Source organism: Plectropomus leopardus, chromosome 20 (assembly GCF_026936395.1).
Source record: "Plectropomus leopardus strain MGB_pleo_1.0 chromosome 20, ASM2693639v1, whole genome shotgun sequence".
Taxonomy (NCBI): Eukaryota; Metazoa; Chordata; class Actinopteri; order Perciformes; family Serranidae; genus Plectropomus; species Plectropomus leopardus.
Window position 1 is genome coordinate 5,159,877 of NC_142195.1, and position 26,910 is coordinate 5,186,786.

The 26,910-nt window shown below is 39.3% G+C and overlaps 1 protein-coding gene across 2 annotated transcripts in view; it reads right to left on the bottom strand.

Moving 5' to 3' along the window:
• Positions 1-122: 122 nt before the first annotated feature.
• Positions 123-26,910, bottom strand: part of erbin (erbb2 interacting protein) — a 73,749-nt gene continuing 46,961 nt past the window's right edge. The window contains exons 10-27 of one of the 2 annotated variants that reach the window (XM_088071416.1): positions 26,435-26,579; positions 24,724-24,796; positions 22,802-22,931; positions 22,574-22,689; positions 21,622-21,691; positions 18,570-18,669; positions 15,393-15,514; positions 14,851-15,024; positions 13,180-13,362; positions 12,959-13,076; positions 12,694-12,865; positions 11,089-12,616; positions 9,137-9,280; positions 6,660-6,713; positions 6,408-6,575; positions 5,204-5,296; positions 4,926-5,000; positions 123-3,843 (exon numbers count right to left, since the gene is read on the bottom strand). In XM_088071416.1, the coding sequence (XP_087927542.1) occupies positions 3,736-3,843; positions 4,926-5,000; positions 5,204-5,296; positions 6,408-6,575; positions 6,660-6,713; positions 9,137-9,280; positions 11,089-12,616; positions 12,694-12,865; positions 12,959-13,076; positions 13,180-13,362; positions 14,851-15,024; positions 15,393-15,514; positions 18,570-18,669; positions 21,622-21,691; positions 22,574-22,689; positions 22,802-22,931; positions 24,724-24,796; positions 26,435-26,579 (3,573 nt within the window). In that variant the 3' untranslated portion in view covers positions 123-3,735. The remainder of the gene's footprint in view (positions 3,844-4,925; positions 5,001-5,203; positions 5,297-6,407; positions 6,576-6,659; positions 6,714-9,136; positions 9,281-11,088; positions 12,617-12,693; positions 12,866-12,958; positions 13,077-13,179; positions 13,363-14,850; positions 15,025-15,392; positions 15,515-18,569; positions 18,670-21,621; positions 21,692-22,573; positions 22,690-22,801; positions 22,932-24,723; positions 24,797-26,434; positions 26,580-26,910) is intronic. The other variant, XM_042509843.2, reaches the window with a different exon arrangement.

Sequence of the window (26,910 nt, forward strand, 5' to 3'; positions counted from 1 at the left end):
CTCTCAAAGTTCAAGTCTAGTCAGCACTGTCCATTTGTACCGTCTTTACTGTGTTATTCATTCACTGCATTGGTTTAAAAAGACGAATCCCGAGGATGAAATGAAGAGAGAAGAATCGTCGCTAAAGAGCATTAGTTTATTTTCCACAGGTTACTTCAGAAACAGGTCATTATGTACAAAATCTGGAATGTTGGATAAATGCATATCAATCATCAACTCACTGTGGCTGTTTCAAGAGAAACTTTAGAAATACTAGCTATACATTAAAATGAGTGCCTCTGCATTGCAATTTATTGCTGGTTTTACAATCGCAAGTCACTAATGCCGTTATTAATTCTTTTCTCAGTTGTTTTTGTTTTTAAAGAGTATTTACAATTTGATTAGTAAGGTCTAAAAACCACAGAAGACTGCTAAATAAATAATATGGGAGCATAAGAAACGGACATGAGTGAAGAAAATGTGTGTTTTATCTCCCTAGATTGTCTACGATGTCAGACTGTACGTTATTTTTTTTGCCATGAATATAAAGTGACCATTACTGCAGAAAAAATTCCCTACTCTTAAAAAAGAAATCGCCAACAAAATTAGAACAAATAATATAAACAACAAATCATCTGTGTCAAATACTATGTTCTGTGAGAAATTTGAGAAAATAAAAATTTGAATGTCAATTTCTTTTGAAAAAAATGCACCAATTTTAGATTCCGTTTAAAATTTAAAGGGCGCAGCTTCACTTAAAACAGCTACCTTGATTTAGTACGACTATTATTATTAAAAGGGATATCTAATTTTAATTACCACAGTGTTATTATTTTGGTTGGATAGTGCCACAAGCATAAAATATGGGTCAATCTTAACTACATACTGGACGAATAAATGACACGATCTACTGTAAACAAGTGGAGGGAATGCCATTTGCTGAAACACTGCAGGATAAAATTCTATTATATATCGTACAAACAATTCAGTGGTCACGAATGAATAGTTGGAATTTACTGGGACATTACTTAGTGAATTTTATCATTTCCATCTTTCGGAAACACGTCTCACTGAAGAGATATTTATCAGTGAATGAATATAAAGGTGCAGAGAGAATTAGAAGTGACGCGACGTTGCCTTTAAAAAAATCACATTTTTTTTCCCTTCGGACACAGTTCTTTGACAAACATGAGGAATGTTCTGAGATGCAGCTTTGATTGTTTTTGTAAGTTGATTATTTTTTGCACAAATGAACATCAGGAGTTAATCGAAGCAACAAAACGGTAAAAAGCTCTCGGGCAAAGTGACACAAACATTCACTTTTACACAATGCAGAGATTTTTTTTTGTTGAAGCACTGCTGTATATATTTCCTGTGCTATCTCATTACAAAAAATGATTCTTTTGACAATATAAAAATCATGTAAAATCATCAGTGACTAAAAGATTGTGTTTAAAAAAAAAAACATTATCTGATGTTGTTTGTCTGAATGAAAATAAAGGCTTTAAAATATTGCTTTGAAGCCGTTATGCTGCAAACAGAAGGTTGTGAATATGTGAATATTGCTCGGGTTGTGGGGTCAAAGGTCCTCCCCTGTTCAAACAGTTCAAGGTCTATGGCACTTGACAACTTGTCTCTCCCAACTCTACTCTCTGTACAGCAAAGAAAACACACAAAAAAACAGGAACTGCTCCAAAGTGATGAGTAAAAAGTATGATAAAACATTTTTAAAGACACAAAAGGCAAACTGTGGTCTTCTCCCATGTAAAAAGTAAAACAGATAGATGCTGAAACCCCTGCAGAACAAGCACTCATCTCACCGCTGGCTGCCTGAAAGATGAAGCCCTTAAAGGGTAACTTCAATACTTTTCAAACTGGACCCTATTTTCCCATGTTTTTGTGTCTCAGTTTATTATCGGAACAACATTTAAAATTGGTCCAAAATTTAAAAAGAGCTCTGCAGCCATTAAAACAGGCTGCAATGTAACCATTTGGGCCATTTGTGGACCCTTAGTTTATGTCACTAATAGGCCTTGTTTTTGCCCCTGACAGGTTCTAAGTGTCTAAGTGTAAATATTTAAACCAAAACAGAGTTGGTGATTGTTCAAACTGTGGAGAGACGAAACAAGATGGCGTTTAGTGTATTTTATGATGGTAAAATTACTACATATTTGTATGAGTAAGAGTTTGGTGTGTTCGATTATAGCAGTTTCGGGGCTGTTTCTGGTTAAAAGAAGGGTCTTACTCTTAAAAAAAAGAAGGTTTTTATCTGTATGGATCCTTTACACAGTGCTGTCAGACACTTGGGATAACAATATGAGCCTGTCAAAGGCAAAAAAAAAAAAACAACACTAATTTATGATGACATTAATTTATGGTGTGAACATCTGAATCTTTTTCACTGCTGGCAGCTGCAGCACTCTTCCTAAATAGTGGACCAGTTTCAAAAATCATTCCCATTAGTATCTTAAGGAAACAAATACATGGGAAAATGGGGTCCAGGTTGAAAGATACACAAGTTACCCTTTAAAAATAAAATTCATGAGTGAAACGTTGACCTGTTCCTATTCAAATCTCTTTCTTAAGTTGTCTCCTGCTTTTGCCTCCTGTCCACAATTTCCAAACTTACTTTGGTTAACTAGCATAACCGCCATATCTATCTCCGCTTAAAGGAGGAGTTCTGATATTTTGGGAATAATTTGCTTTCTAGGTGGGGAAAAAAGATATGAAAAGTGGAGATGATTGACAGTTTCCACTGCTTCAATCTTCAAATCTCAAACTCCGCCTGAAAGTGAAAGAGCGTATCTCCCAATATGTCGAACTCTGGCTTCCAACAAAAGCTTCTGACTGGCAAAACAGATTTAAGGCAGAGCAAACATTATCCCCCAATATCTCAATTTCCTTCCCATTTTTCCATGCCAATGAATGTCCACATGTACACTGCATTTCTTCAACATGTGAGAAGCTGTTGATATTGTCTCTGCACAGCGCAGGTAGTGGTGTGATTGGGTGATATGCAGAGTAGTTGCTGTGAGGAAATCGGAGCTGAGGACAGAAGCGTGTGTACGCTGGAGGGTGTTCACAGGTTTTATGGAAGCAGGGGTGGATGATCTCCTCAATTCGACTCTTCGATCTCGCAAGAAGAGAGAAAAAAACTCTCTCCAAAAATCAAAAACAAACACCTCCTTGATCTACATTCGTCTCCACATGAAAAGCACGTAACATTGTCCTCCGTCAAAAGATCGCATGGCAGACCAGAAAATGGTTTCAACATCTTGAATAAAAAATTTTTTTAAAAGAAAAAAGGCAAATTGGATGACTGAAGAGAGGGAGCTCCGTCCCGTAAGTGGTCGATTCATGTCAATCTGCTGAAATAAAACCTAATATGTGACAAAGGATTTGAAAAAAAAAGATGATCTGTACAGAGACCACAGTAATTATTTGCATCAGAGCAGGTCATATCTTCAGCTTCTTTTGTATAAAAATATATATACCACAGTGATGGCCTTTTGAGGACTCGTACTTGCAGAGGTTTGCTGCCGTCACGCTTTGATCCACTACATTCAGTGGTTCTCCCCGTTTATTCAAGGCTATGAAGATCTCTACTATAAATAGTCCCAACAGGTATCAACAGGTCAGTCTCCTCTGTGTAGAAAAATATGAGAGTCAACGTCAATTTCTGTGTTCGGCTCTCCTCTCGTGTCCCCCCACCCTCCCCCAACTCCCAAACGCATTAGAGGTCAGTTTCAGTTGAGTCTATGCTTGCGTTTCTCTTATGATAGTCAAATCCACAGTGTTTGGAAACGTCTTCAGGAGGGACACTGCATTCCCATGATCGATATTCACAAAGCTGTATCCATTTGCCTGTGAGAAAAGACAGAATTTTGGTTATTGTGAAGGACTTGAATTAATGATTAGTGGTTGTATGTCTCCTCGAAGCAAGTTGCACTAAGAGTTTACATTACCTGGCAGTACAGAAAATCTATAAAATCAGCACAGTTTCAAGGTGGGCACCCAAGATTAGTGTCACCAATTCAGTATCGAGCCAAATGTCTCATTGAGTCCAAATGGACGTTTGTGACAAATTTTGGAGAAATTCCATCAAGTTGCTCATGAGATACTGGATTCATGAGAATGCGACGGACGAGGTTGCAGTGACCTTGACCGCCAAAATCTAACCAGTTCATTGTTGATTCCAAGTGGATGTTAGTACCAAAGCTGAAGAAATTCCTTGAGGCGTTCTTAAGATAGGACAGCCTGGCAACGCAAAAACATAATGTGTCCAGCTACGGCTATTCCCTGAGCGGATGCATAAAAATGGCTAGAAAGAAAGGTGACAAAGATCAAGAATGTCTGCATCAGATATCATGGCAATCCATCCAACAGCTTTTGACTCCAAGTTGATGCTTGTGACAAAGCTGACTTCCTTTAAGGTGTTTTTAAGATATCACGTTCACGAGATGCATGCAAGGTGACGGTGAACTTGACCAACAAATTCTAATAAGTTCAAGTTTGACATAAAGTCGAAGTTTTTGCCAAATTTGACGAAATTCTCTCAACGTGTTGAGCTGTGTTGTTGAGTTGTGGCATTCACGAGAATAAGATGGACACAAGATCGCAGAAAACGTTGGCCTTTGACCATCAACATCTAATCAGGTCTTTCTTGACTATGAATGGACGTTTGTGCCAAATTTAAAAAAAAACCCAATAACAACAAGAATACAAAAGGCAAAGTCAACATGACCCTGACCTTTGACCACCAAAATGTGATCTGCTCATTGTTGAGTCCAAGTTGACATTTGTGTCAAATGTAAAGAATTCCTTCATAGCATTTCTGTGATATGGCATTCACGAGAATGAGATGTATGTACAGACAACCCGCAAATGACTAATAAAAAAAACCTTTAAAGACAGTTGTGTGATATTTTGTACAGACAGCAGAATACCTGGATAATTTTATCTCCGGGCTGAAGAATCATGGACGCCGGCCCCTCAGGTTGGACCCTTGTCACAAATATACCCTGAAATCAAGACATGGAAAATATTATTGTATTACTTATACACATCAAAAGCTGCTGAACTGTACTGTTTTCCTTTCGTGGGTGTGGGGGATAATTGTTCAATTTCTGTGCAAACAATAAAAAAATTAAAGGAATATAAGAGTTTTTTTCTTTAAATTTAATTTATCTTTTTTTTTTTGGTGTATGGTACCATATAAACTTACATTGTCATCTGGACGAAAGGGATTTCCCCGACCTCCCACTCCTCCTGATATACTGAAACCCAGCTCTGGATTCTTCTCTACTTTCACACGAATCTGAAACACACACACACATACTTTTGTTCGCCACTTATTCATATTCTTTCACTTTTAATTACCAACATTAGTCTTAAAAAGCCATGGCAGTAGATTAAGGAGCAGGTATTCATTTTTAAGTGGGTGCTGTCTTTGTAGCCTGTAGGCCTACGTGGAATAAATTCTGTTGAATGAACAAGAACATCAGATTCTTACGGCCTACGATTCAAAGCCTTCAGATTTCCTTGAACAGGGTTCCTACAGCTGAAGGCAAGTTATATTTAAGACTTTTTTTAATACCACTTGGAATCACGTTTAAGACCGATTTTCTAATAACCAAAACTGAACAAGGTCAATTTTATTTTGCCCAACTGTACTGTAACAAAAACAAGACTCTTTTTATAGTGGAATACATGAAAGACAATGACCATATTATATTATCATAAAGGGATCTATTTAGTTTACCAACAGAAGTGGTAAACATCTGGCATTTCTGGCCAATTTTCTGGACGATTTTTGACGAATTTAAGAGAATGGAATTCATTAAATTCTTTAACCAAAACAAACAAAAAAATTTCTGAGCATTTTTAAGATTTTTGACAGATTAATTGAAGTCAACTTAATACCAGTTACGGCCTTATTTAATGCCTTTTTGGACTTTTTAAGGAGCTGCAGGAACCATGTTAAAGCATAACAGTTGACTCTATTAGCAAGGAAATGAATAAGCATATTTTCTAAGTTAGATGATGAGAATAATACTGCTCTTAATATCCGCTAAGCTTAGCGTCGCATTAAGACCGGAAGCAGGGAAAAAAAACAAAACTAGCCTGGCTTTGTCCACAGTTAACAAAATCCACCTGCCAGTATCTCTAAAGGAAACATGGTAGGCTAAATCTTGTCACTTTTCTTTCTCCATGTTTCCATTCTTTAAGATAAGCAACATAAGAATCTCCTGGCTGTAGCTTTGTATTTATGGGGCAGATATGGGAGCGATCTTCTCATCCAACACTCAGAAATCAGGAGAAGAGGCGCCTCCCCCAAAATGTCAAACTTTAGCCAAGCCTCAATATATAATTATTATTTAACACTGCAGTAAATACTTTAGTATTTTCACACAAAGATCACCCTTCACCTCTTGCTGCAGCGTGTCGTGTGGGATGCGCGGGGGCCCCTGGGGCTGATGGGAGACTTTGAGCATCAGGTAATCGATGAGCTGCTCTCTGGAAGGATGGCGGGCCATGGACGTCTGGCTCACCTGAGGACGAACAGAAGGGCCCATCTGACCGTTCATCAAAGGCACCTGGGAAACAAAAACACAAGTGTTATTCTTGCTTTTACATGTTTATATTTGACAACCACAAAAGTCTGTCTGTATTAGACCTACTTTTCTGTGGGGATCCATGGTGTAGCCCTGCTGCCCTTGGGGAAACGCATCATCCTTAAAGGGAAGACAGTGATGATTATTAACTTTTTGCCCAAAACCTCACTCCACTGAAACTCATTTACAGCGAGGGATAATAGACAAGACAGTCGATTAGATACTGACATGATCATTTTTCATGTCTGGTAATGACATTACGCAGTGATGTGTTGTTTTAGAAGGAGGTGAAAAGGGTCACATCTGATGAAAAACTGACATTAAACTGTGCTTAGTTTCTTTTCAGACACTCAGCGGCACCTAATTTGGAGTATTAGCTCGCTGGAGATGAAGTGAATCTTAAATGTTAAGCGGGGAAGGGGTTACACAACACTCTTAGACATCTTTTGATAGTACTAAAAGCCTTTTCTGTCTCCTCTACAGATGCTAATACCAACTTTCTAAATCACTTAGACACACACACACACTTCACACACAACCACTTACCTTTGGCAAACACACTTTTCATCCCCACACACAAAGTGAGAGCACATGAAGTGATTCTGAAGTGATCGAAAGTTGGAGTGAAGATGATGAATGAGCAAAATAAGGATTCAAAGTTCAGTGCAGTTAAAAAGGAGAAGAAAGGCACGATTGCGTAGATGCATTACAATCACAGGAAACGCACACCGGGATGATGATTATGGTGTTTTAAAGCACCTGGCAGGTTTAAAAGGGGGTGTTTTGTACCATACAAGATGTTACATATTTGAATATTAACTTGGACTTCAAGGAGGCTCTCTTCATGAAAAAAATGGCCTGAAAAAGCTCAATTTCTTCTAACAAATCTGTTACATCTCAGTTTAGAGCGTCACTTTTGTTGTAAGCTAGATTCAGAGAAAATACAGATGTGTGTAAATGTGTCACTAGAAATAAAAGCTTCCCTTTGAACAATAACAAGATGAATGAATGAGATGTAGCAAAGTTATTTATGCCACACACTGCTTATAGATTTATTTATTTTTTTTTAATTTTTTGGGGGGGGGTTGTTTTCTCTTTATTTGTAGGACAGCTTAAAAGAGACAGGAAAGGTAGGATAGAGAGGGGGTTACGACTTGCAGCAAAGGGCCACAAGCTGGACTCGAACCTGTGCCGCCGCAGAAGCCTGAGGCGCACCCAGTGAGCTATAGGTCGCCCTAGTAATAGCTTTTAATTAAAGGAATACTCCACCCCTCTAAACAACTATTGGTGGATCAATTACTCAGCCTGTGTTATGTTGAAATTGTGAAGAAAACTGTTTTTCTGACAGGCCTCTGGTGAATGAAGAATCCAAAAATTGAGAAAATTCTGGATGAAATGAAGTCTTAAGGGTGCACATTTAAAAACAGCAAAATTATATTGAAAGAGGCACAAAAACTCCTGCAGTATGATCTATTTATCCACTCACATACTCAGTACTTCCCAAACAGACAGGGCTTTCTGATAGGGAACTGAACTGAAAGTAAAACTTAACTATGTTCTCTTTAAAACCAGAATACACGAAAACATTAATTTTACCTCGCTGACAATAGGATCTGATGATCTACCAATGCTTCAATCAGTTACTGTGTTTCTGTTTTTGTTTGACTTTGTGTTTTAAAGGGTTAGTTGAGATTTAGTAGATTGACACAATAACATAAACTAACTGATTGAGACAGCAGCTCTAGTGTTCAGCAAGGAGGTAAAATGACTGTTTTTGTAAAATAAAGTCTGGCTTTGGAGAGCATAAATAAGTTTTGCTTCAAGTTTGGAAAGGACTGTCTGTTAGGAAAGTAATGAACATGCTGCTGGATAAATGAGGTTATACTACAAGAGTTGCATGAGTGTTTGTTAGTGAATGATTTGACATAATTTTGTTGTTGTTAAACTTGGACCCCTATTTTCTCTGTTTTTGGATTCTTTGTTCACCGTGGAGGCATGCGAGAAAAAGAAAGTTTTCTTCACAAATTCAAAATTACTCAGAGTGAATAATTGATAAACAGATTGTCATTTGGGGGTGAAGCATTTCTTTAATTTCTAAAGTAGCTAAAGCTCAGTGGTGGCCTTGATCTACTCATTCAGATTCCAGTTGGTCTATAGCTGACTTTATCATAGAGATAGTAACGAAAATTAATCAGTTGGATGATGGTACAGAAACAAGTAAGTCCCCTTTTAAACACAGAGTTATACTAGGAGGAGCTACACAGCATACTAGATTTCAGCCATTATTCATCCATAAAGACATCACATGTACTAGAGAGGGTCTGTGATCGTGTGAAATCAGACAATAGGAGAGACATTGTAGTTTCACTTGTCTATGAAAAGCACAAGTGAAAGATTCTGGGGGTCAGTGATCACTTCTCAACATCTGGGAGAGAAGGAAACAGACATCTTATCTTCTAAAGGATGTGAAACTAGCAGCAACTGGAAGCCCTGGCTCAGTATGTCCAAGCTGCAGGAGCTAACTTCAAGTTGACAGTACTCACACAGAAGCCCAGAGCTCCATAGGGCTGTCCGTCCCTGGCACTAAACACCAGAGACCCTTGGCTGGCATGCATATCTCTACAGCTGCCGTAGTGAGACCAGCTCAGCGGAGCGTTATTGGAATTATAGGAGCGAGACAGCGCATTCTGAACAGAGGGACGACAGGGGAACAAGCAGCACCAACCGACATGTCAGCCGTGGCCATGCAATCCACCAAATGAGTGACGACATAGAAAGACACAACAGAAAGGTTTACGGCATATACAGACAAACATGCAGTGAAACAGAGATACTTTGCAGGGTTAGAGGCTTTTGTAAACATCCAACTCCATATTAAAGAGTCAATTCACCCAAATATACATCATAGTAAGGCATACAGGTTTGGCTTCTAAGTTTTCGGACACCTCAAAACAGGTATGGGCTCTAATAGCTGGTTCCACTTTGGATTGATTTGGTTCCAAGTTGGTAAAATACCCATATTGTTAAGCTCTGTGGAAACCAAATCCCCCCCAAATTGTACATTCACAATCTGTCTCCGATTATCTCTTCTGCTGTTTCTGACACTACAGAAATTTGCAATAAAGTAAAACAAATGGCTAAAAATCAGCTTGAGATGTCCTCATTCCACTTCAACCTAACATACTAAAAAGATTTTATAAGGGATTTGAAAAGATGCTTATTCAAAAAGCAGATTCTGAAGTAGATTTATTTATTCTGAAGTGGTTTTGCTGTCATCAATGCAATAATTTATGATAATGCATATGACACGAAATCCTATCAAAACACATCTCTACTCATTTACAATGGAGTTGAAAGGAATTTTGTTGCTCACAACACTGAAACAGCTACATTTAAAAAATTCAGCAGCAACATCTCTCCTAGGACAGCCCTGAAAACTGCTGACTGTGTGCTTGTGCATTATTCACATGAGCTGAGACATGAGGCCTCATGCAACATCTACCCATACGAACAAATTTGTTCTTCTGTGGCATGAGTGATAAGGAGAACCTGCTGCATTCACCAGTTTTCTCTAATTCTGAATTTTCTCTTAGGCACGAACATCATTTATGAGTGGTCAGGACCTGCTTTAGGAGTTATGTGTAATTAATATGCTCTTATCCAAGGCAATTTTTTTTTTTACTAATGGATGGTGTACAACATTATTCTGAAGCATTTTTAAGTTTGAAAATCCTGTAAAAATTACACTTCCTAACGATGAATTAAAACATAATGTTGACATATAATAAAATTCTAAATTTGTATTTATTTGTAATACGCTGCAATATCTATCATGTTGTAACTAACTGCACAGCAGTTGCACTAATGGGGCAGCACATATTTTGACGGATGCCATTTTCATGTACGAACACATACAGATATATGGGGCAGGACACATGGCCGTATATGGTATTACTGGGGCCTTAATTATGCTAATTTACAGTTCTCATGAATGCCTGTGCTCATTTATTCAGAGGTGGCTTTCATCATGTGTTCACATGCTAGTGAGCCATTTATACAGTTATTTAAAGCTAAAGGTGCTTGCTGAATCTGATGTGGATTAACCACAAAAGCCCACCTTGTAACAAAAAGAAAGAGAAAATAAAGAATACAAAACTGTTTTTGTATGAGGCCTATTGTCTCTGTTATTGTTTTATACATGTGTGTTTTTCAATGCTGTGAGCTCCACAAGCAAAATTCATTTCACCTATATTGTATCAAAAGTGGTGACAGCAATCTCAGAGACAGATACTTCACAGCCTGGGCAAAACGTCTTTTTGTATTGGGTGAATCAACCCTTTAAAAGAGGGCTAAAGAAAAGCTTTACAGGTAGTTTCTTCATATTCACATGATGTTGCTGAGGTCTCAAAATAATTACGACTGTTATAATGAGACAAAGGACCAAACAATTGTGATTCTTTTTGTAATTCTCCATTTCATCAAATTCCGGTTTTACCTTTTCCATTTTCTTGGCCTCGATGTGCCGCATCACCTGGTCTCTCCAGTCAGCTGGCACCCTTCCAGCTCCCACTCCTCCTGACACCTGTCCCGGCCCGTCCAGCAGCGAGTGCTCAGACTTCACCCTGGTGTTGGGCCTCTTGCTGGGGCTGCTTTGCTGGTAGTTAAAATCGCTGACAGACATGGTCCTCTCTGGGAGCTCGTGGGGCTGCGGCCTGGCACCGAGAGGCCTGGAACCTCCAGGTACGTCGATGCTGTAAGTGCGAGCTGAGAGGGGCCTCTGCATGGCCTGGCTCATTGCCAGCGGCCCCCTGGCGAGGGTGTGAATGTCCCTGTATGTCATGTACTCCCCTTCAGGCACCTGTATGCGCCTCGGGTCACCCATGGAGGCTGTGGAGGCGGTGCTGCTTTGCCTCTGCAGAGAGCTGCTCCTTGCCTGGCCTCCTGTAGAATGAATTCTCTCTTTAGCCCACATGTCCCCAGAAGGTTTGGGAGCCATGGGAGGCCCCCTCTGCTGGGGCTGCAGAGGGTAAGGAGGTGCTTGATTACGGTTGGAATAGTTGGTGTTGGCTAGCGAGTGTGGAGGAGGGGGGAGGTAGCCTTGGTGCTCTGGAGGCATGGGCGTCCTCTGGGCCCAGAGGCCGTCTTTCGGCATGGCACTGCTTGTGTACTGTATGTTGTATTGAGGAGGGGGGATGCCCATGGCCATGCTGGAGGACACGGGATACCTTCCAGTGCTGGCAGGAGGCTTAGAGGAGGAGAGCAGGTCTGAGGAGGATGCAGAGGAGCCGGGGTAGATCTGGAGACTCTGATCATTCAGTAACTGACTGGCAGATTTGCTCCTGACTATGCTCTGGCCCTGAGCTCCTGGCCCCGGGCCGGCTCCGGCCATCCTCGTCATCCCTGCTGTGTCGTAGGAGTCATCATCCCCGTCAAAAGAGTACAGCTTCATCCCCCCCGTTTCTATGTTGCTGACACTGTGAGACTTCATCACCTGCGGGGGATGGCACCTTTTATCCGGAGACAGTTCCTCTGTGCTGCGAGACAGAGACATGTCACTGCTGGCTGTCACGCCTGTCGAGGCCACATGCACAGCAGATGTCTCTACTCTCATTGCTTGGCTTTTGTTGCCCACGCTATTGATGCAGTCACTGACCTGCTGGTTTCCATTCAGAAAATGCTCCATGTTGTTGTTGCCAAAACCCTGCTTGCTGTCTAAGTCCTGCGGGGTTACTGAGCCATTCTTGGTTTTGTCCACCTCGTCCAGCTGGACCATGTTGTCGGTCTGCAACTTGGACACGTTCATATTGATCTGGTCCCACTTGGTGTAAGTTTCTCCCATGCCGTTGTTAATTCCCTTCTCGATGAAAGCCAGCCTGGCTTCCATGGACAGGTCGTAGTCCCCCATTTTCTCTGGTGGGGTCTGCTGGGTTTTCAAAAGCGCCTGAAGGGACGTCTCAGAGCCGTTACCGTTATGGAGGAGAGGGGTGGTGTCTTTCGGCTGGTTCATATTCTCATCCTCTTGCCTAAAACAAAGAATCGGGAGGTGCATTAGATTTTGTGATAAGAGGATTAAGACTTTACTTTATAGAATGGTACTAACCTTTTTGGTAGGAAGGGCATCTTCGCCTCCCTCTCGGGGGTGCACAGAGAGTTGTCCTGACTGCTGTCTGTGGTCAGAGACACTGAGTCAGACATGCGTGACGGCGACGAACAGTTACTGTTGTTCTGGTTGCTGTTGGCCACAGTGTCATCCAGCAAAGAGTCTGCATCGTCTGTTAATTTAGAATCAGAAATATCAGTTATTGTACTGAATTTAGACACTGTCACTTTAATTAACATATTTCGCTCACTTTCAAAATCTTTACCTTTTTTATCCTTACTCAGAGTCACTACTTTAGGCTGGTTGATGGAGATCTCGATAAGAGGGGGTCTCATCTCCGCAATTTTCATCTCCTCCTCTTCATCAGACAGCTCATCAGAATCCTGACGAAAATAACAACAGTTTTCTTAAAGCTGCATTTTACCGTTCATGATGTGGTCGTCGCATTTCTTGTTTGTCAAATTCTAACTAAAGAACTGAGAGTACCTCCAGTGTGTCCTCGTGGTTCATCATGGAGCCCGCTGAAGATTTGACTGCGACTGTCTGGGAACTGTAAGACTCTGAAGTGTCTTTCGATTCCGTCGCAGAGGAGTTTTGGGTGAATGCGTTGGTAGATAATTGGGCCTCCACGTCTGATGGCATGCCATTAGGACAGGGAGCTTCAATCACCTGCACAAAGACAGTATGGACGATCAGTTGTTTATTAAAAAAAGTCCCTGCACTTGTATGTTAAAAATGCAGTTCATTTTCATTGATCAACTGTTTTATTGTTTTCTGTGTGCATACAATAAAATGAAAAATAAAAGTCTCCCCCGAATCCACCACAGCCCCCAAATGCAGTTAGTTAATCCCAAGAGATTTGTGCCAGAGCGAGCTGGGGATACTAGTCAACATTACTGTATTTAAGAGGCTGTGGTGCGCTTAATTTCCTATCATTAAATATGTGGTATCAGGTGTGAGTTATGTAACGCTAGCATGTCTGGTATGGGGCTAAATAATGCTCCAAAATTAGGTTACATTTTTGAAAGGTGAAAACTGGTATGGCCCACTTCAATGTGGTGCTTTGAACCTCTCACCTAAAGATATCTGAATGAAAATGGGTTCTGTGGGTACCCACAAATCTCCCCTTTACAGATGTGCCCACATTATGCTTGTCCCATGCAGTTTTTTTTGTCAGAAAACTATGCAGTTTTTGACAAAAAACATTCATGCAGTATAAATGTGTTATTATTGCCTATTCTAAAAAAGATGTATTTGAAAATCTTTGCATACTGGGGTTCCTAAACTGGGAATTGCATAAGTTTAGTATTGTGAATTTGGAATATGGATTTAATGAGCCTTACTGCATACATGTTTGATGATGATACCCCACTTAGTAGACATTTCATTGTGGTTGAGACCATTTTCTTCTTTAAACAGACCTCACTATAAAATGACCTCTGGTGACCTTTAACATCACAGCCACATGAAACTTTACAATTACAAACTAGAGACTTTGAGTCAGTTAGAGGATATATGGATTTTATAGGTATTTTTTTCAACAAGGGGGCAATTTTCAGAATAGAAGTGCTCGCCATCCAAACACCAAAAAATGCAATTCTTTCAGATAGTTTTGATACCAAATCACAGCATGGATTTATTGTGGTGCTACTCAAGGTCTTGGTATCTTAAAGAGGTATTTTGGATGGATTTTGGACCATTTATTAGAATCTCGCATGGTCAGAAATGATTAAATTTCCACTAAATCTTTGTAACAAATGGTGTCAACTCAAAAATTACTGCAACAACTTATGAGATGTAACTGAGCATAGGAATGGCCATCATATATACTTTCATTATAATGATCTACACCACTATTCACTCTGAACTTTAACAGAGTCTTCACAGACACTGTACCAAAACACAATGTTCATTCAAAATTTATGAACAGAAAACTTAGCACACACTGCTGAACAGCATCTCAAATTAATCTTTGGGTTCCCAAATTTTAGAATATGTATACCACTTCTATGCGGCATCTACTGTTGACCTTCTATCCCTTCCTAAAGCTCCCCTCTTCTCCTTAAATGGGTCTATGGCGCGTCTCTAATGGTTAAAAGGGAACTAGAGGGGAACCAAGACCTCTTTGCACATAAATTACATTTAGCTGGAGCTGACCTTAACTCCCACGTCCTGTACTCCAATGTGGTTCCTCTCAACTGGTTTTGCTTCTTTCCCCGACTCATCACTTGACTCGTCCTCCTTCAGCCTGTGAGCCACAGACTGCGCTGTCTTCACCATGTTCTTCAGCTCGTCTGGGTATGGTGTAGGGTATCGCTTAAGGTTTCCCTCCTGGAAGAGGAAAAATACCCACAAACTTACCATCAAAATCATTCAGTTTCAGTTTTAACAGAAGTGGGACAAGGAAAAGAGGCAGTGTTGATGGTAATTATATAGAGAATCAGGTGCACACACTTTCATAGAGACACATTTCAAAGGAAATTGTTGCCTCTGTAGACCCTAAATTGATAAAAATGTTTCCTTTAATTATTGTGGAAAAAGGGAAATAAGGCATGTTTTATATGAAAACAGCTACATCAAAGTAAAGACTGTTGCCAAAATAAAACTCGCGATCATTAAATGTCCTTCCACTTTAGTAAACCATGTCACCACAGTCATTTTTCTTTCCCCAATTAGCTGAACAACAGTTTGACACGAACCCTCGGGGGTGTTTCTCTCTCATCTTTGTCCTCGTCGCACTCAAAGGCCACCTGAGCTCGGTGCTTGCGCTGTTCCTCCCACAGAGCTGGATTGAAGCTCTCAGAGTCGGAGTTGGGGATGTCTGAAATAGAAGCAGAACCCAGGAGGAGGATAAGGCCTTAGTTTTGAATTTTCATACCCCCACACTGTTCTAGTAATTCAAGTCTGACTTCCACCACAAGATGGCGCAAAGGCAACATGAGGCATGCCAGTAAATGGAGGGAGCTGTGGAGGAACTTGAAATTCAGGAGTTGACCCCTTAAATACAATCAAAGCCATTCAATTGTGAATTACTGAGACTTGGAATTGTTCTACTACAATGACATGGAAGCAAAAACATAGATGTACCATTTATTAACATTCTTGCAGGATTTACCACTAGCCTACTTACATTTAATTTATTGATGTGTATTACTGCCATACCAGAAAACAAACAAACTGATCGGTATCAGTTAATGAGATTAAAAGTTTCTTTTATACCAAGATGTTGTATCAAGAAATGCTCTTTTTATAACATCATACATACTTTTAACAGGATGGTCTTTATCTTTTTCATAACATGAAATGTTTCATGTTAAAATGTGATAAGTTTTTGCTATATCCAGTGAAGTTTCTTGTTATAATGTCAAAAGTTTGTATGACATATTAACTAGATAGTATCTTGGTATATCATACAAATACCTATATCCAAATGTGAAAAACATCTTGCTATAACAAGAATCTTTTCAGGTTATGACCTTACACTTTTTTTTTTCTGGTGTGGCAGAATACCTTTCCCTGTTAATTCCTACGGCAGACAAAATGATTGCTAAAAATCAGTTTAATGACAAATTAATAACTACTAAGCATTCGCCAAACGCCACCCCTGTATGACTTCTTGGGAGAAGCAGAGCCATGATTACTACGAAAATTATGTTGTGGCTGTGGTGAATGTGGTTTTGTTGATGCTGCTCTCCTGAAACTCTGAAGCAGAGTTTTGCATCGCTGATCTGTTCTGTGTTGTGTCTGTCAGTCTGTGACATTTATTGCAGAGTGAATATATATTCCATCCTGTTTCTTCAGAAGATAGTATCTCACTATAGAATTTAAAGCTGTCTTGCGCTTAAAAGGTATGATAAGTCTAAGTGGTTTCCTGTGTTAATAAGCTCTTCACCTTCAATTTGGCCACATATAGATACTCAAGAGTATACAACAGGTTTGTTAACTTGGGAATTACATTGTTAGTTAGTTAAAAGTAGATTACTGTGTACTTGATTTAACTATTGTAGTTCATTCAGAGTCAACATCAGCTGAGACTGAGGGCAAACCTTATCAAGAGCTCTGGTTGTCTACAATTTAACACGCCATACCAGAAAGCACAGTGGATAATATGAGTCACCTGGTGTGTGTGTGTGTGTGTGTGTGTGTGTGTGTGTCTGTGTGTGTGTCTGTGTGTGTGTCTGTGTGGCAGCCATATTAACATGTTGTAAAACATATTCATTGCACTCAGGTCATGACTTATTCCAGCTTCTCAGGAAAACATGAGGAAACAGATAAAGCTCTTCTGGAATAATTCCCAGTAGATAACGATGGAAAATGACATAAAACTGATGATAGTGAATATCAAATAGAGGACAGAACCTAAATACAGTGACGTGAATAGTGACATCATCTGTCAGGTCACTGGCATTGTCAAAGAAATTGAACAGACGGCTTTCTAACGTTTGACTGGTTGAGGTGCATAGATCTTGAACCACTAATTACTCCAAAGCTAAGATGCAACAGGGTCAGCTCAAGCTGTCTGGTGTAACAGGAAACCAAACCAGATGAACAGATGCTTGACAAGAAGAAGAAGACTAGTGTTCTGCAGCTTTGGTCTCAAGTAACAAGGTCTCTCATAAAATATAGAGACAGGAGTCCTTGCAGGCCATCCATAAGACTGCTTGGTAGTAACATGGTTCCTACAGCTTAGGGCAAGTTAAAGACTTTTCAAGACTTTTTTCAGTGTGATTCAGAGTTAAATTTACTACCAATTTACAATGACAAAAATTAAAGAATAAACAAAACATGAAGTGACATCAATTGCTCCAACACCTGTTGTGCCAAACTTAATAAACCTTTTGTATGACATACTCTGAGCCTTGTATGCATTGCCTTGTATCAGTTTCAGCCATGCTGCAAAATCGTGATTTAACAGCCAATTTTTGTAGAATTTGCACTGCCCCATTTTGTCCAATTTACAGTGACAGCTAGCTAGCAGACAGTGGAACATCCCAGCCAGAAACAAAAAAGTGCTGCTGATGCAGTGCAGTCCACTTTCCTGATCTGTGTGACATTTATTTGAGAAGCATTCAGTAAATTGTAAACACATCACACTTTTGAAAGATTGATTTAAGACATTTTAATACCAGCTAAAGAGGTCTTTAATTGCTGGAAAGTTTGCCTTTTAATAAAATGGGGCTGTTTATGCAGTAGAAAGACACAAATACTTTTGAAATTGGTGCTATATGACTGGCGAAAATGGAGAAAAAGGACTATGGCTTTGTCTTCTACAACAACCAGAATGCATTGTGCTGCATCGGACCAATAACTGTTCCTGCCAGTGGGTGATGTTATATGAACTCTTGCGTGTGAAACTGGCTAGCAACGAACAATCTCGTATTACAGTTAAACTGTAAGCTAAAACGTGTTTCTGAAAACATCTGAGGTGCTAAATATGCAACTCATTGACAGAATCTTGGTTTATATTTGATCAGCGCTTCTCTGTTTTACTGTCTGATAAGATTTTTTTCGGTATCCCTTTAAGGCCCAATTTTAAGATTCATTTCAATGCCTTTCAAGACTATGTGTACTTGTACTATGTACTTGCTTCAAAACCTAATTTTTTTCCTCACATTTTTAGTTTTATACTGGGTATCAACAGTGTTTTATTCTTATGAACTGTGCTCACATGAGTCATACAAGTACTGTGATATGAACAGGGTGATTGCCTGATTGTGCAGACTGATGAACGAGATTACAATTTTAATATCCAGCCCTGCTGCTAAGAAGTGATTAGTGAAAACAGTTGCGCACAGTTGCAGTTTAAGGGTCCGGAAGATCAATCATGAATAAAACATAAAAGAGAACTGCAGTCTTATTGAATGTGTAGTACTCACACTCCTCAGTCCTGGTTTGCTGCGGGAACATGTAGTTGGTCAGCACGGTTTTGTGTGTCTCTGGATCCTCCTCCTTCTGGAGAGGGATCAGGGGCTTTGACTGTGGGAGACAAAAAGGTCTGAGTGTGCTATCTGCAATCAACAGTGCTTTGTTCACAGGCACAGTGTCCTGGTGTTCTCTGTGCCTCACTCGGGCATTACAAGTGAACCAGGCTGCAACATCAGTACTTGAAACAACACATGACAAAATGCACTAACTAGGAAATTAATATGGTTCCTCATGCATCCCACGTAGTTCTATCCTGACAAGTTTCTTCCTCTATCTTCCCCAAACCCCCCACTGACCTAACTCTGACGGAAACACGACTTGAGAACATCTGGCAACTTTGTCCTGTCAACAATTCCTTGATAAGTCTGGCTGAATCTCCATCAGTGTCCCCTGGGCCTCATCACCACTGATGCACCTGCTCAACTATATCCCCTGTGTCTCAGTACCATTACTGCCTCTCCTTAATATCATTTCTGCCCTGCTAGCACAACAGGTGCTGCACTCCTGATTAAAAGTCCATTAATCCTATTTATATACATGCAACACTTTTATAGTGCCACAAAGTGTTTTACAAGTCTATAAAAGCAAGGAAAATTCAATTTTTGACACATAAAAATATCACAGTGAATAAAAGGCCTGTTTGCACAAACAGACCATTAAAAAAGAGCTCATGTCTAAATGAAAGCTGTTTTGAGAGCCTGGAGACAAAAGCTTAGTTACACTTGGTCCATTGAGCCCTGGTCATATGACCTTGGAGTCCTGTCTCTCTAGTTCCCTTTTAATAGAGCCGACTGATGCATGTGCAAGGTTGAATCATCAAGACGTGTCGGTTCATAACAAATGTATTGTATAGATATACATGGCAGCTGTTAAATGAAAGGAAATTGAAGCACAGAAATGCCAAAAATATCTTTTAAAAACTGTTTTTCTGCCACAAGCGTTGAAGGTCCTGATGGCAGCGTGGAGGGAGTTTAAATAAGAAGAAAATTCTTAAATTCTATTTTGTATTTAACAGGCAGCCGACTTGAGGCCATGAGTGAGAAGACAAGGGCTACTTCTTTGTAACAATTTCTCCAGCAGCGTTCTGCAGTGTCTGCGGTTTTCCTCTGACGATTTGTTGAGGCATTTGAACAGAAACTTACAAAAGTCCAGCTCTGAGAAAAAGGCATGAATAATTGATTTTTAGAATGCGGCGAGAGACAACAGACTCTAATTTAGAAATATTTATAAGCTGAACACAGCAAACGACTTCAACTAAATCAATACACTCCTGCAGCTTCTTCTTCAACATTACTCTGTCTTTGCACACATTTAAACTCCTCTGCGTGTGTGAAATGAATAGTTCAAGAACTCTTTTCTCATACAAAGATACACTGCAATGACAGAATGGGACTTGGAGCCATTTTCTGACACATAGGCTGTGCAGATTGAAATGTTTCCATCTCTAATAGGCGCATCTTGTGTTCTGTCGAGGGCCACGTTAGCCGAGACAGACGTCCAAGCTTCAAACAACACAACTTGATTCCTCTTCATCTAAATTTACATCAGTCCGGTTGCTGCTAGGGCTGGTTATTGTTTAAAAACTTACCAGTACCAAAACCAGCTAAAGACCTAAAGTGATACCAATTCCAACAGAGTACTTCATTTGATATCTTTTTTTTTTTTTAAGTTATTCAATACTCTTTGTGTAAATGGAAGCATTCAATTGCATAAAATGCCATCAGACACCACAGCCGTGTACTGTCAGGTGTAATTTTAGTGGTGGCATCGCAGAAAGCAAAACTGCCAACTCCATCAAATACACTACGCTCGATCTCACCACACCACAGACTGTATCGTAAGGTACTTAACTTGCTTTGCTTGGGGACCACTTTTGCAAAATAACAGAGTTAAGAACATTTCTTGAATTTTAGGACATTTCTAAGATTTTAGGACATTTCTAGATTGTAAGGACAATTATAGGATTTTAAGATATTTCTAGGATTCCTAGGATTTTAGAACATTTGTAGGATTAAGAACATATCTAGGATCTTAGGATATTCTTGGAATTTAGGACATTTTTTTTAGGATTTTAGGACATTTCTATGATCTTAGGATGTTTTAGGGATTTTAGGACATTAGGGGCTTAGCTACGGCCTCTGTTGGGGTTTGTGAATAAACAAGCTCAATTTTGATGCTGTTTATGCACTCTGGCGCCTTCTGCATACTAAAAGTATAAAAACAATTCCCAGTGAGTGAATCACTTGAGATTTATTGTACATAAGAAAATGGCTGGGTGGACAACCTGCGTCCAGTTGAAGTCCAGTTTTGGCCTGCAGGCTGCAAGTTAAGTATCATTGCTGTATGGGTTGTAGCTGCTGCAGAACCTCATTATATTGAAGAGTGCTTGCAGTGATTGGCTGCAAGCAAAACAACAGAAAACATATTTTTCTAGATCTGGGTACAAAAAGGATCAAACACAGATATCATTTGACTGGAGAAGTTTAAACTCTACTTTGTACGGGGTTATTGTCCTCAATATCTTAAAGGTGTGAGTGCAGATACCCAGCTCTAGTTGCCGCTGCCTGTTCTCACTAACTGTCTCCCTGTCATTCAGATTTGTGCCGTACAACTTTTTAGGGTTTTTGACAGGCTCATCTAGATTATCAATTATATAATTGACCTTGTTAAATTACTAATGTAAGGACATTTTCTGACATTCATTAGGATCCTTCTACACTTCAAAATGTAGAGTTTAGGATATCACCAAGTCTGACCTGCATTGCCATTTGGCACGTTTAGATCAAATGTCCTGGAAGTAGTTTACTAAATTTTGAATGTGTTTCTCTGTCAGCGACTTGGCCCTGCTGGATTCATTTACAGCTGACTGTTGTTGTGAGTCACGTAACCCTGCTACAGTTACAATCTTTACAGAACATATCACAGTCTGACGGATCTGAGCTCAGCAGCACCTTTTGTGAAACAATTATACATGAGATTTCTACATTATACATGTGATCTTACCTGATTTTCAGACAGCCACATTGCAGTCATCTGGTTCAGTTTAGTGAAACTGTAGGGAAGATTCCTCAACCTGCAGAGAACAAAAACAACACAGGTACTCAGTCATCTTGCACCAACAACCTTATGGACTAACACACACAATGAATCTGGAAAGGTACAAAAATGTCTCTCAGATTCATTGTGTGAGGCAAACTGAGTGTGTGAGGGTCCTATATAAAGACAGGCTGAAGTCTTATTTCATTTTTCTTAAAAGAAAAAAGTGCTTTGGGATCTAGGCCAAGTTATTCAGTGAGTTTGGCTGAGAGCAGGCACTAGGAATGGAAAACCCCTGATTAAAACCTCAATCAGGCCTCAGCTTCCAAACCAACACATGATAATTGGGGATAGAAATAAAACTCTTCAGTCATGATGTTTTAAATATTAGTCATGTCCTTTGCTTAATTTGTTTCCATTGATTTACACAATTCACAGTGAAGCAATCACCACAAGACTTCAATAATATCTTTCAAAATGCCACTTTCAAACAAGCTAGAGTTGGCAGAGAGGTGAAGAACTGATTTCTGGGAAAACTGCATTTTTATACAGGTGTGACTCTACTTTAAACTTTATTTAGACTGGCATGCTCTGCGATACCTAATTTAGCATTTTAGACAGTATTAGACGCATTGCCAATGCTGGTATCATTACAACTCTATCATCTGCTGATGATTTTCTTGATGAATCAATTTGTCTATAAAATGCCACTTTAAATGCCACAGTCATGTCTTTTGAACAGATTTAATTTCCACTGCCAAGAAACCAGAGAAAAGCAGCAAAACACCTCATTTGAGAATGTGGAGTCAGAGAATGACTGGAATTTTTGCTTTATAGATGACTTCTACTTTGCAATAATTGAAAATGAACAGAAAAAAAAACTTTAATCTTTGAACTTGACTTGTCAGTCAGGACTCACTTGTTGTTGCTGAGGTTGATAACCTTAAGCTTCTGCATGTCGCCCATCTCTTCAGGCAAAGTCTCCAGCTTGTTGGAATGTAGGAACAGCACAGTTGCATTCTTCCAGTTGCCCATCTGTGAAAGAAATACACAGAGGACTCATGAGCCATCAAGGCTAACCGTTACAGACAGGCAGGTATGTTTGCCACACCATTTAACATACAGACTCTACTGAGCATATACTGACCTCAGGGGGAAGCATGGTGAGGAAGTTATGATCTGCAGCGAAGGTGCGGATGCTGACACACTGGCCGATGGACGAGGGCAGGGCTTCGATCTCATTGAAACTGCAGTCCAGCTCATCCAGTGCTGTCAGCCTGTTGCAGAGAGAAGCAGGAGGATGAAGATTTAACCATGTGGTGTCAATGCTGTACATACAATACATACTATGTGAATACAAGTTTTAATCTCATTTGCAGAACTTGCAATATCAAAGTTAAGGGATACCAAAGTATTTTAGTAATGTGCTTCCAGTTTGGACTTAAAAGAGACAGATTTAAGAAAGAATGTTCAAGTATCAAACAGGGGGTGGGGGGGTTGGTTTTCAGTTTTTAAATGCTTGTGTGCCCCTTAATATCATTCTGGATCCTCATCACTCTAAAAACCGAGGTGTAAGCTAGCGATTCTTTCCATGTCTTTTTTTTCCCTCCATTGCAGTTTGTCAGTCTTTGGGTTGATAACTAATCTTTCAATCCATTCATGGTTGATCTGGAACTCTCCTAAAGGCTAAGATTCTTTCTAAATAACTTATCTTTACCAAGAATGTAGTCTTGACTTCAAGGAGAAATTGTAAGAAAATGTTATCATTGTAAGAATCTTATATGAATTTAGTCACTAGGAGCAACACTTTGTACTAGGAAGCTTTGTGAATACTACCTTTGGTGTCAGTACTGGGCAGGATGAGGCTGTGAAATGTTTCCTTATTGCTCTGTAATAGGGCTGAACAATAATTTCCTTCTGATGCAAAATCACAAGAAAAATGGCTAAACGATGCTGAAAACTCTTAGAGAGATCTCTTCCAATGAGAACTAAGATCAACTCTCATCCATTCTGGCTATTGCGACAATAACTTACAGTAACAGTGGTATTTAACACAGGCATTTACAAGCAGCACTGATGCATCTTAAAAGCTTCACCAGACGTAATCTAAAGTAGTAGCGTCTTAAACTGAACCCATGTTGACACAGAAGTGGCGAGCAGCTGGGGCTTTCTGCTGAATGAAAAATGCAAATGCACTCTGGGGATTCAGATGAATGTGAAAAGAGTCGCGGGAGAGCTACTGTGTTATAGAACAACTCCAAAACACAGGATCTGACCCCTCCCTGCGGAGGATAAAACAGGGACAAACAACATTGCACCAACGGTGGACTGAATAAAATCAGCTATGTATAAATGAGAAAAAAAAAAAGAAAAAAAAATCAGCTTGCTTAAGCTAAAATCCTTGCATGGGATTAAACTAAACCATAGGCTTTGTCACATAATCTGTGTCAAATTACACAAGGAGAAACATTCTTACATATGGGATAATTGTAGTAATAATCAGTCAGTGTAGATTTGTCTCTCTCATGGTTGTGGGACTGGACAGATAAAAAAAAGGGAAAAAAAAGGACTTTAATCTTTGTGTTGGACCACAATGATTCAGATTAGACGCAGGGTCAGGACGAGGACCCGGCTCGCTAACTGTGACCTCAGCAGATGTTGCCTGCTGGGTTCACCTGCCTGCTGCAGACATTATCAGTCTGCTATGTCTGATTTAATCAGTAGTGTATTTTAAGGGTCATCTGACCCCAGATTATAATCGACCCCTTCGCAATAAAGAAAACCTCAACCCCTATTTTTCCCATAAATCAATGTGGAAAACCCAAAACCTTGACATTTAATCACCGACATTCAGACTCCATGATTACGGCCGTTTTCAAGTTACTCGATATCATGAGCATTAGAGCAAAACAGCTGAAGCATGGGAACACATTATGTTTAATGGGAATATCTGATTTATTCAGACAGACGTTTTATGCGATCAGTGGATGGCAGATGAAAACAGCGCAGTAATCCACTGATCTCTGGGTTTTATTCTGCTCATATTAAAGCTAGTGCTGTTGCGCTCACCCTCCGACTGAGTCTGGCAGGTACATCAGCTGGTTCTCATCCACTTTCAGTGCAGTCAGTTTCTTCAGTGAGCCTATAGTAAGAGAAAAAGAGAGAGAGCGAGAGAGAGAGCGAGAGAGAGCATTAGAGATGCATACGACAGCTCAGGGCAGTTATTGATTATAACTTGCTGTTGCACCACAAAGAGGAAGATCCATTACAGCAGTTAATTAAATTAATTCATACTGTCATCAATACCATAATCAGTTGAGTAGTAATTGACCCTGACTCTACTGCACTGTGCTCCTAGACTCATTTGATTTCATTAGCATAGTCTTTACATACAGTATGTACATTACTTTTTCCCCGTGGGATGAAACAAAGTCATTACAAATGTCTGCATATAACTTTCAAGATCTAAATCTACACACATGAACATGGATGAAACAGGAATCTGGTTATAGCCTGAACTGCCTATATTACAAGACTTTTATGAAATTATGAAGGTTATTTCTGGAATGGAGAAATTGACCTTTTCTCTAAAGCTGCAATCAAGCAGAGCCAATGAACCTGGCCATTTTATATTAGATTTTTTTAGGAGGAAATAAAGAATAGTAACTTTCCCTCCCATTGTAACTTGTGATGTGATGTTTTTTGTACTGTGAATGATTTGTCCAACATTTTTCTGCTTGCTTTGTGTTTTTCATCCTTTTATTTTTTGTTTGTTTTTTTTCCCCTTTATGTTTGTGACTAAAATATATTTTCAAAAATATACAAAACAGAAATGATTAAAATGGTCAGTATTGTACAAGTAGGATGTCTTTTTTTACTTTTCAATTACTTTTCATAAAAAAGTAATTGTACCTGAGAAGGGTAATAGTTATTATAGTTATAGTTAGTATAGTATAGTAGTTAGTAGTAACTGCACCTAATTGCAACTTCTGAGATGATTTTTTATAAGATGACTTCTAAATGTTGGAAAGTGTGTTTAAAGGTATAAAAAACAAAATTTAAAGTCTTTAATACCTTTTCATACATTTTTTGGGGTGTTTGATTTTATAGAAATAAACAGATGACAGTTTATTACACAATTATTCCCACTTTCCTCTTCCCACTCAAACCTACCCTAAATAACCAACCTCTACCCCATGGAGCAAGAAATTACAAAAATAATAATATTAATATATGTTTTTTTCTTTTTTTAACCAAATTTAAGACTGATTGAAGAACAAATCATTTTTATCTTATTCAGGTATTGCAAGTATAAATCTATAGTATGTAGCCTTGTGCAGAGGTAGGTTTTGTGGAAAAAAAAAAAAAAAAGATATCAGAGTAAGTTATGTAATCAACATTTTGCCAAAAGGTAACGTTAAGTGCAAGTATAAAGTAAAAAGACAGCATTAGGTTGAGTGTTTAAAGATTTCTCACATCTGAAATGTGGACCTTCACACAGAAGACCTTGACTCATTTGAAACAAAGGAATTAAAAGATGGATGAATGTAATTAGATAACATGTTTTTGTGGGAATTAAGACCTCAGGAATTCAATTTGAAGACTATCTAAGGCCTAATATTTATCAACACGGTCCTGCCACCTATGGAAATTAGACACTTCAAACACACGAATGATCCCAGGACTGAAAGATGAACTAGTAACAGCTTAAAGAGAGTTAAGGTGTTTCATAACTAATTTTCTTTAAATAAGAAGTGCACATGTGTGCTGTAATGTTTACCGATGGAGCCCGGCAGCTGTGTGAGGGCATTGTTAGAAAGCAGAAGGTCCTGCAGACTCTCACAGCCGCAGATTTGCTCATCCACCATCTCTAAGTTGTTCTTGGACACATCCAGGTACACCAGCTGTTTGAGCATCCCCAGCATCTGGAAACATAAAAGGAGGCAAACAATGAATACACAGAATTTCAGCGATTTAAGTCATTATCCTCTCTTAATTTATGCTAAGGATTAGGCAGGCGTGTTGGCTGAAAACAGAGGCAGTGGATTAAAACAATCCCCAAAACATCCTCTGCAGAGAGGTGAAGGAAGTTAGGTGGGCAGACATGATATGATCCCACAGTTTGTTTAATTATCAATTTTTAAAAACTGAAAACACACATTTTATAAAACAGTAAACAGTTGCTGTATTCAGTTTTGATTTATATTCCTGACAGACGTCATTGCCTCTGAAAGGCCAGACTGTGATTACAGCCGC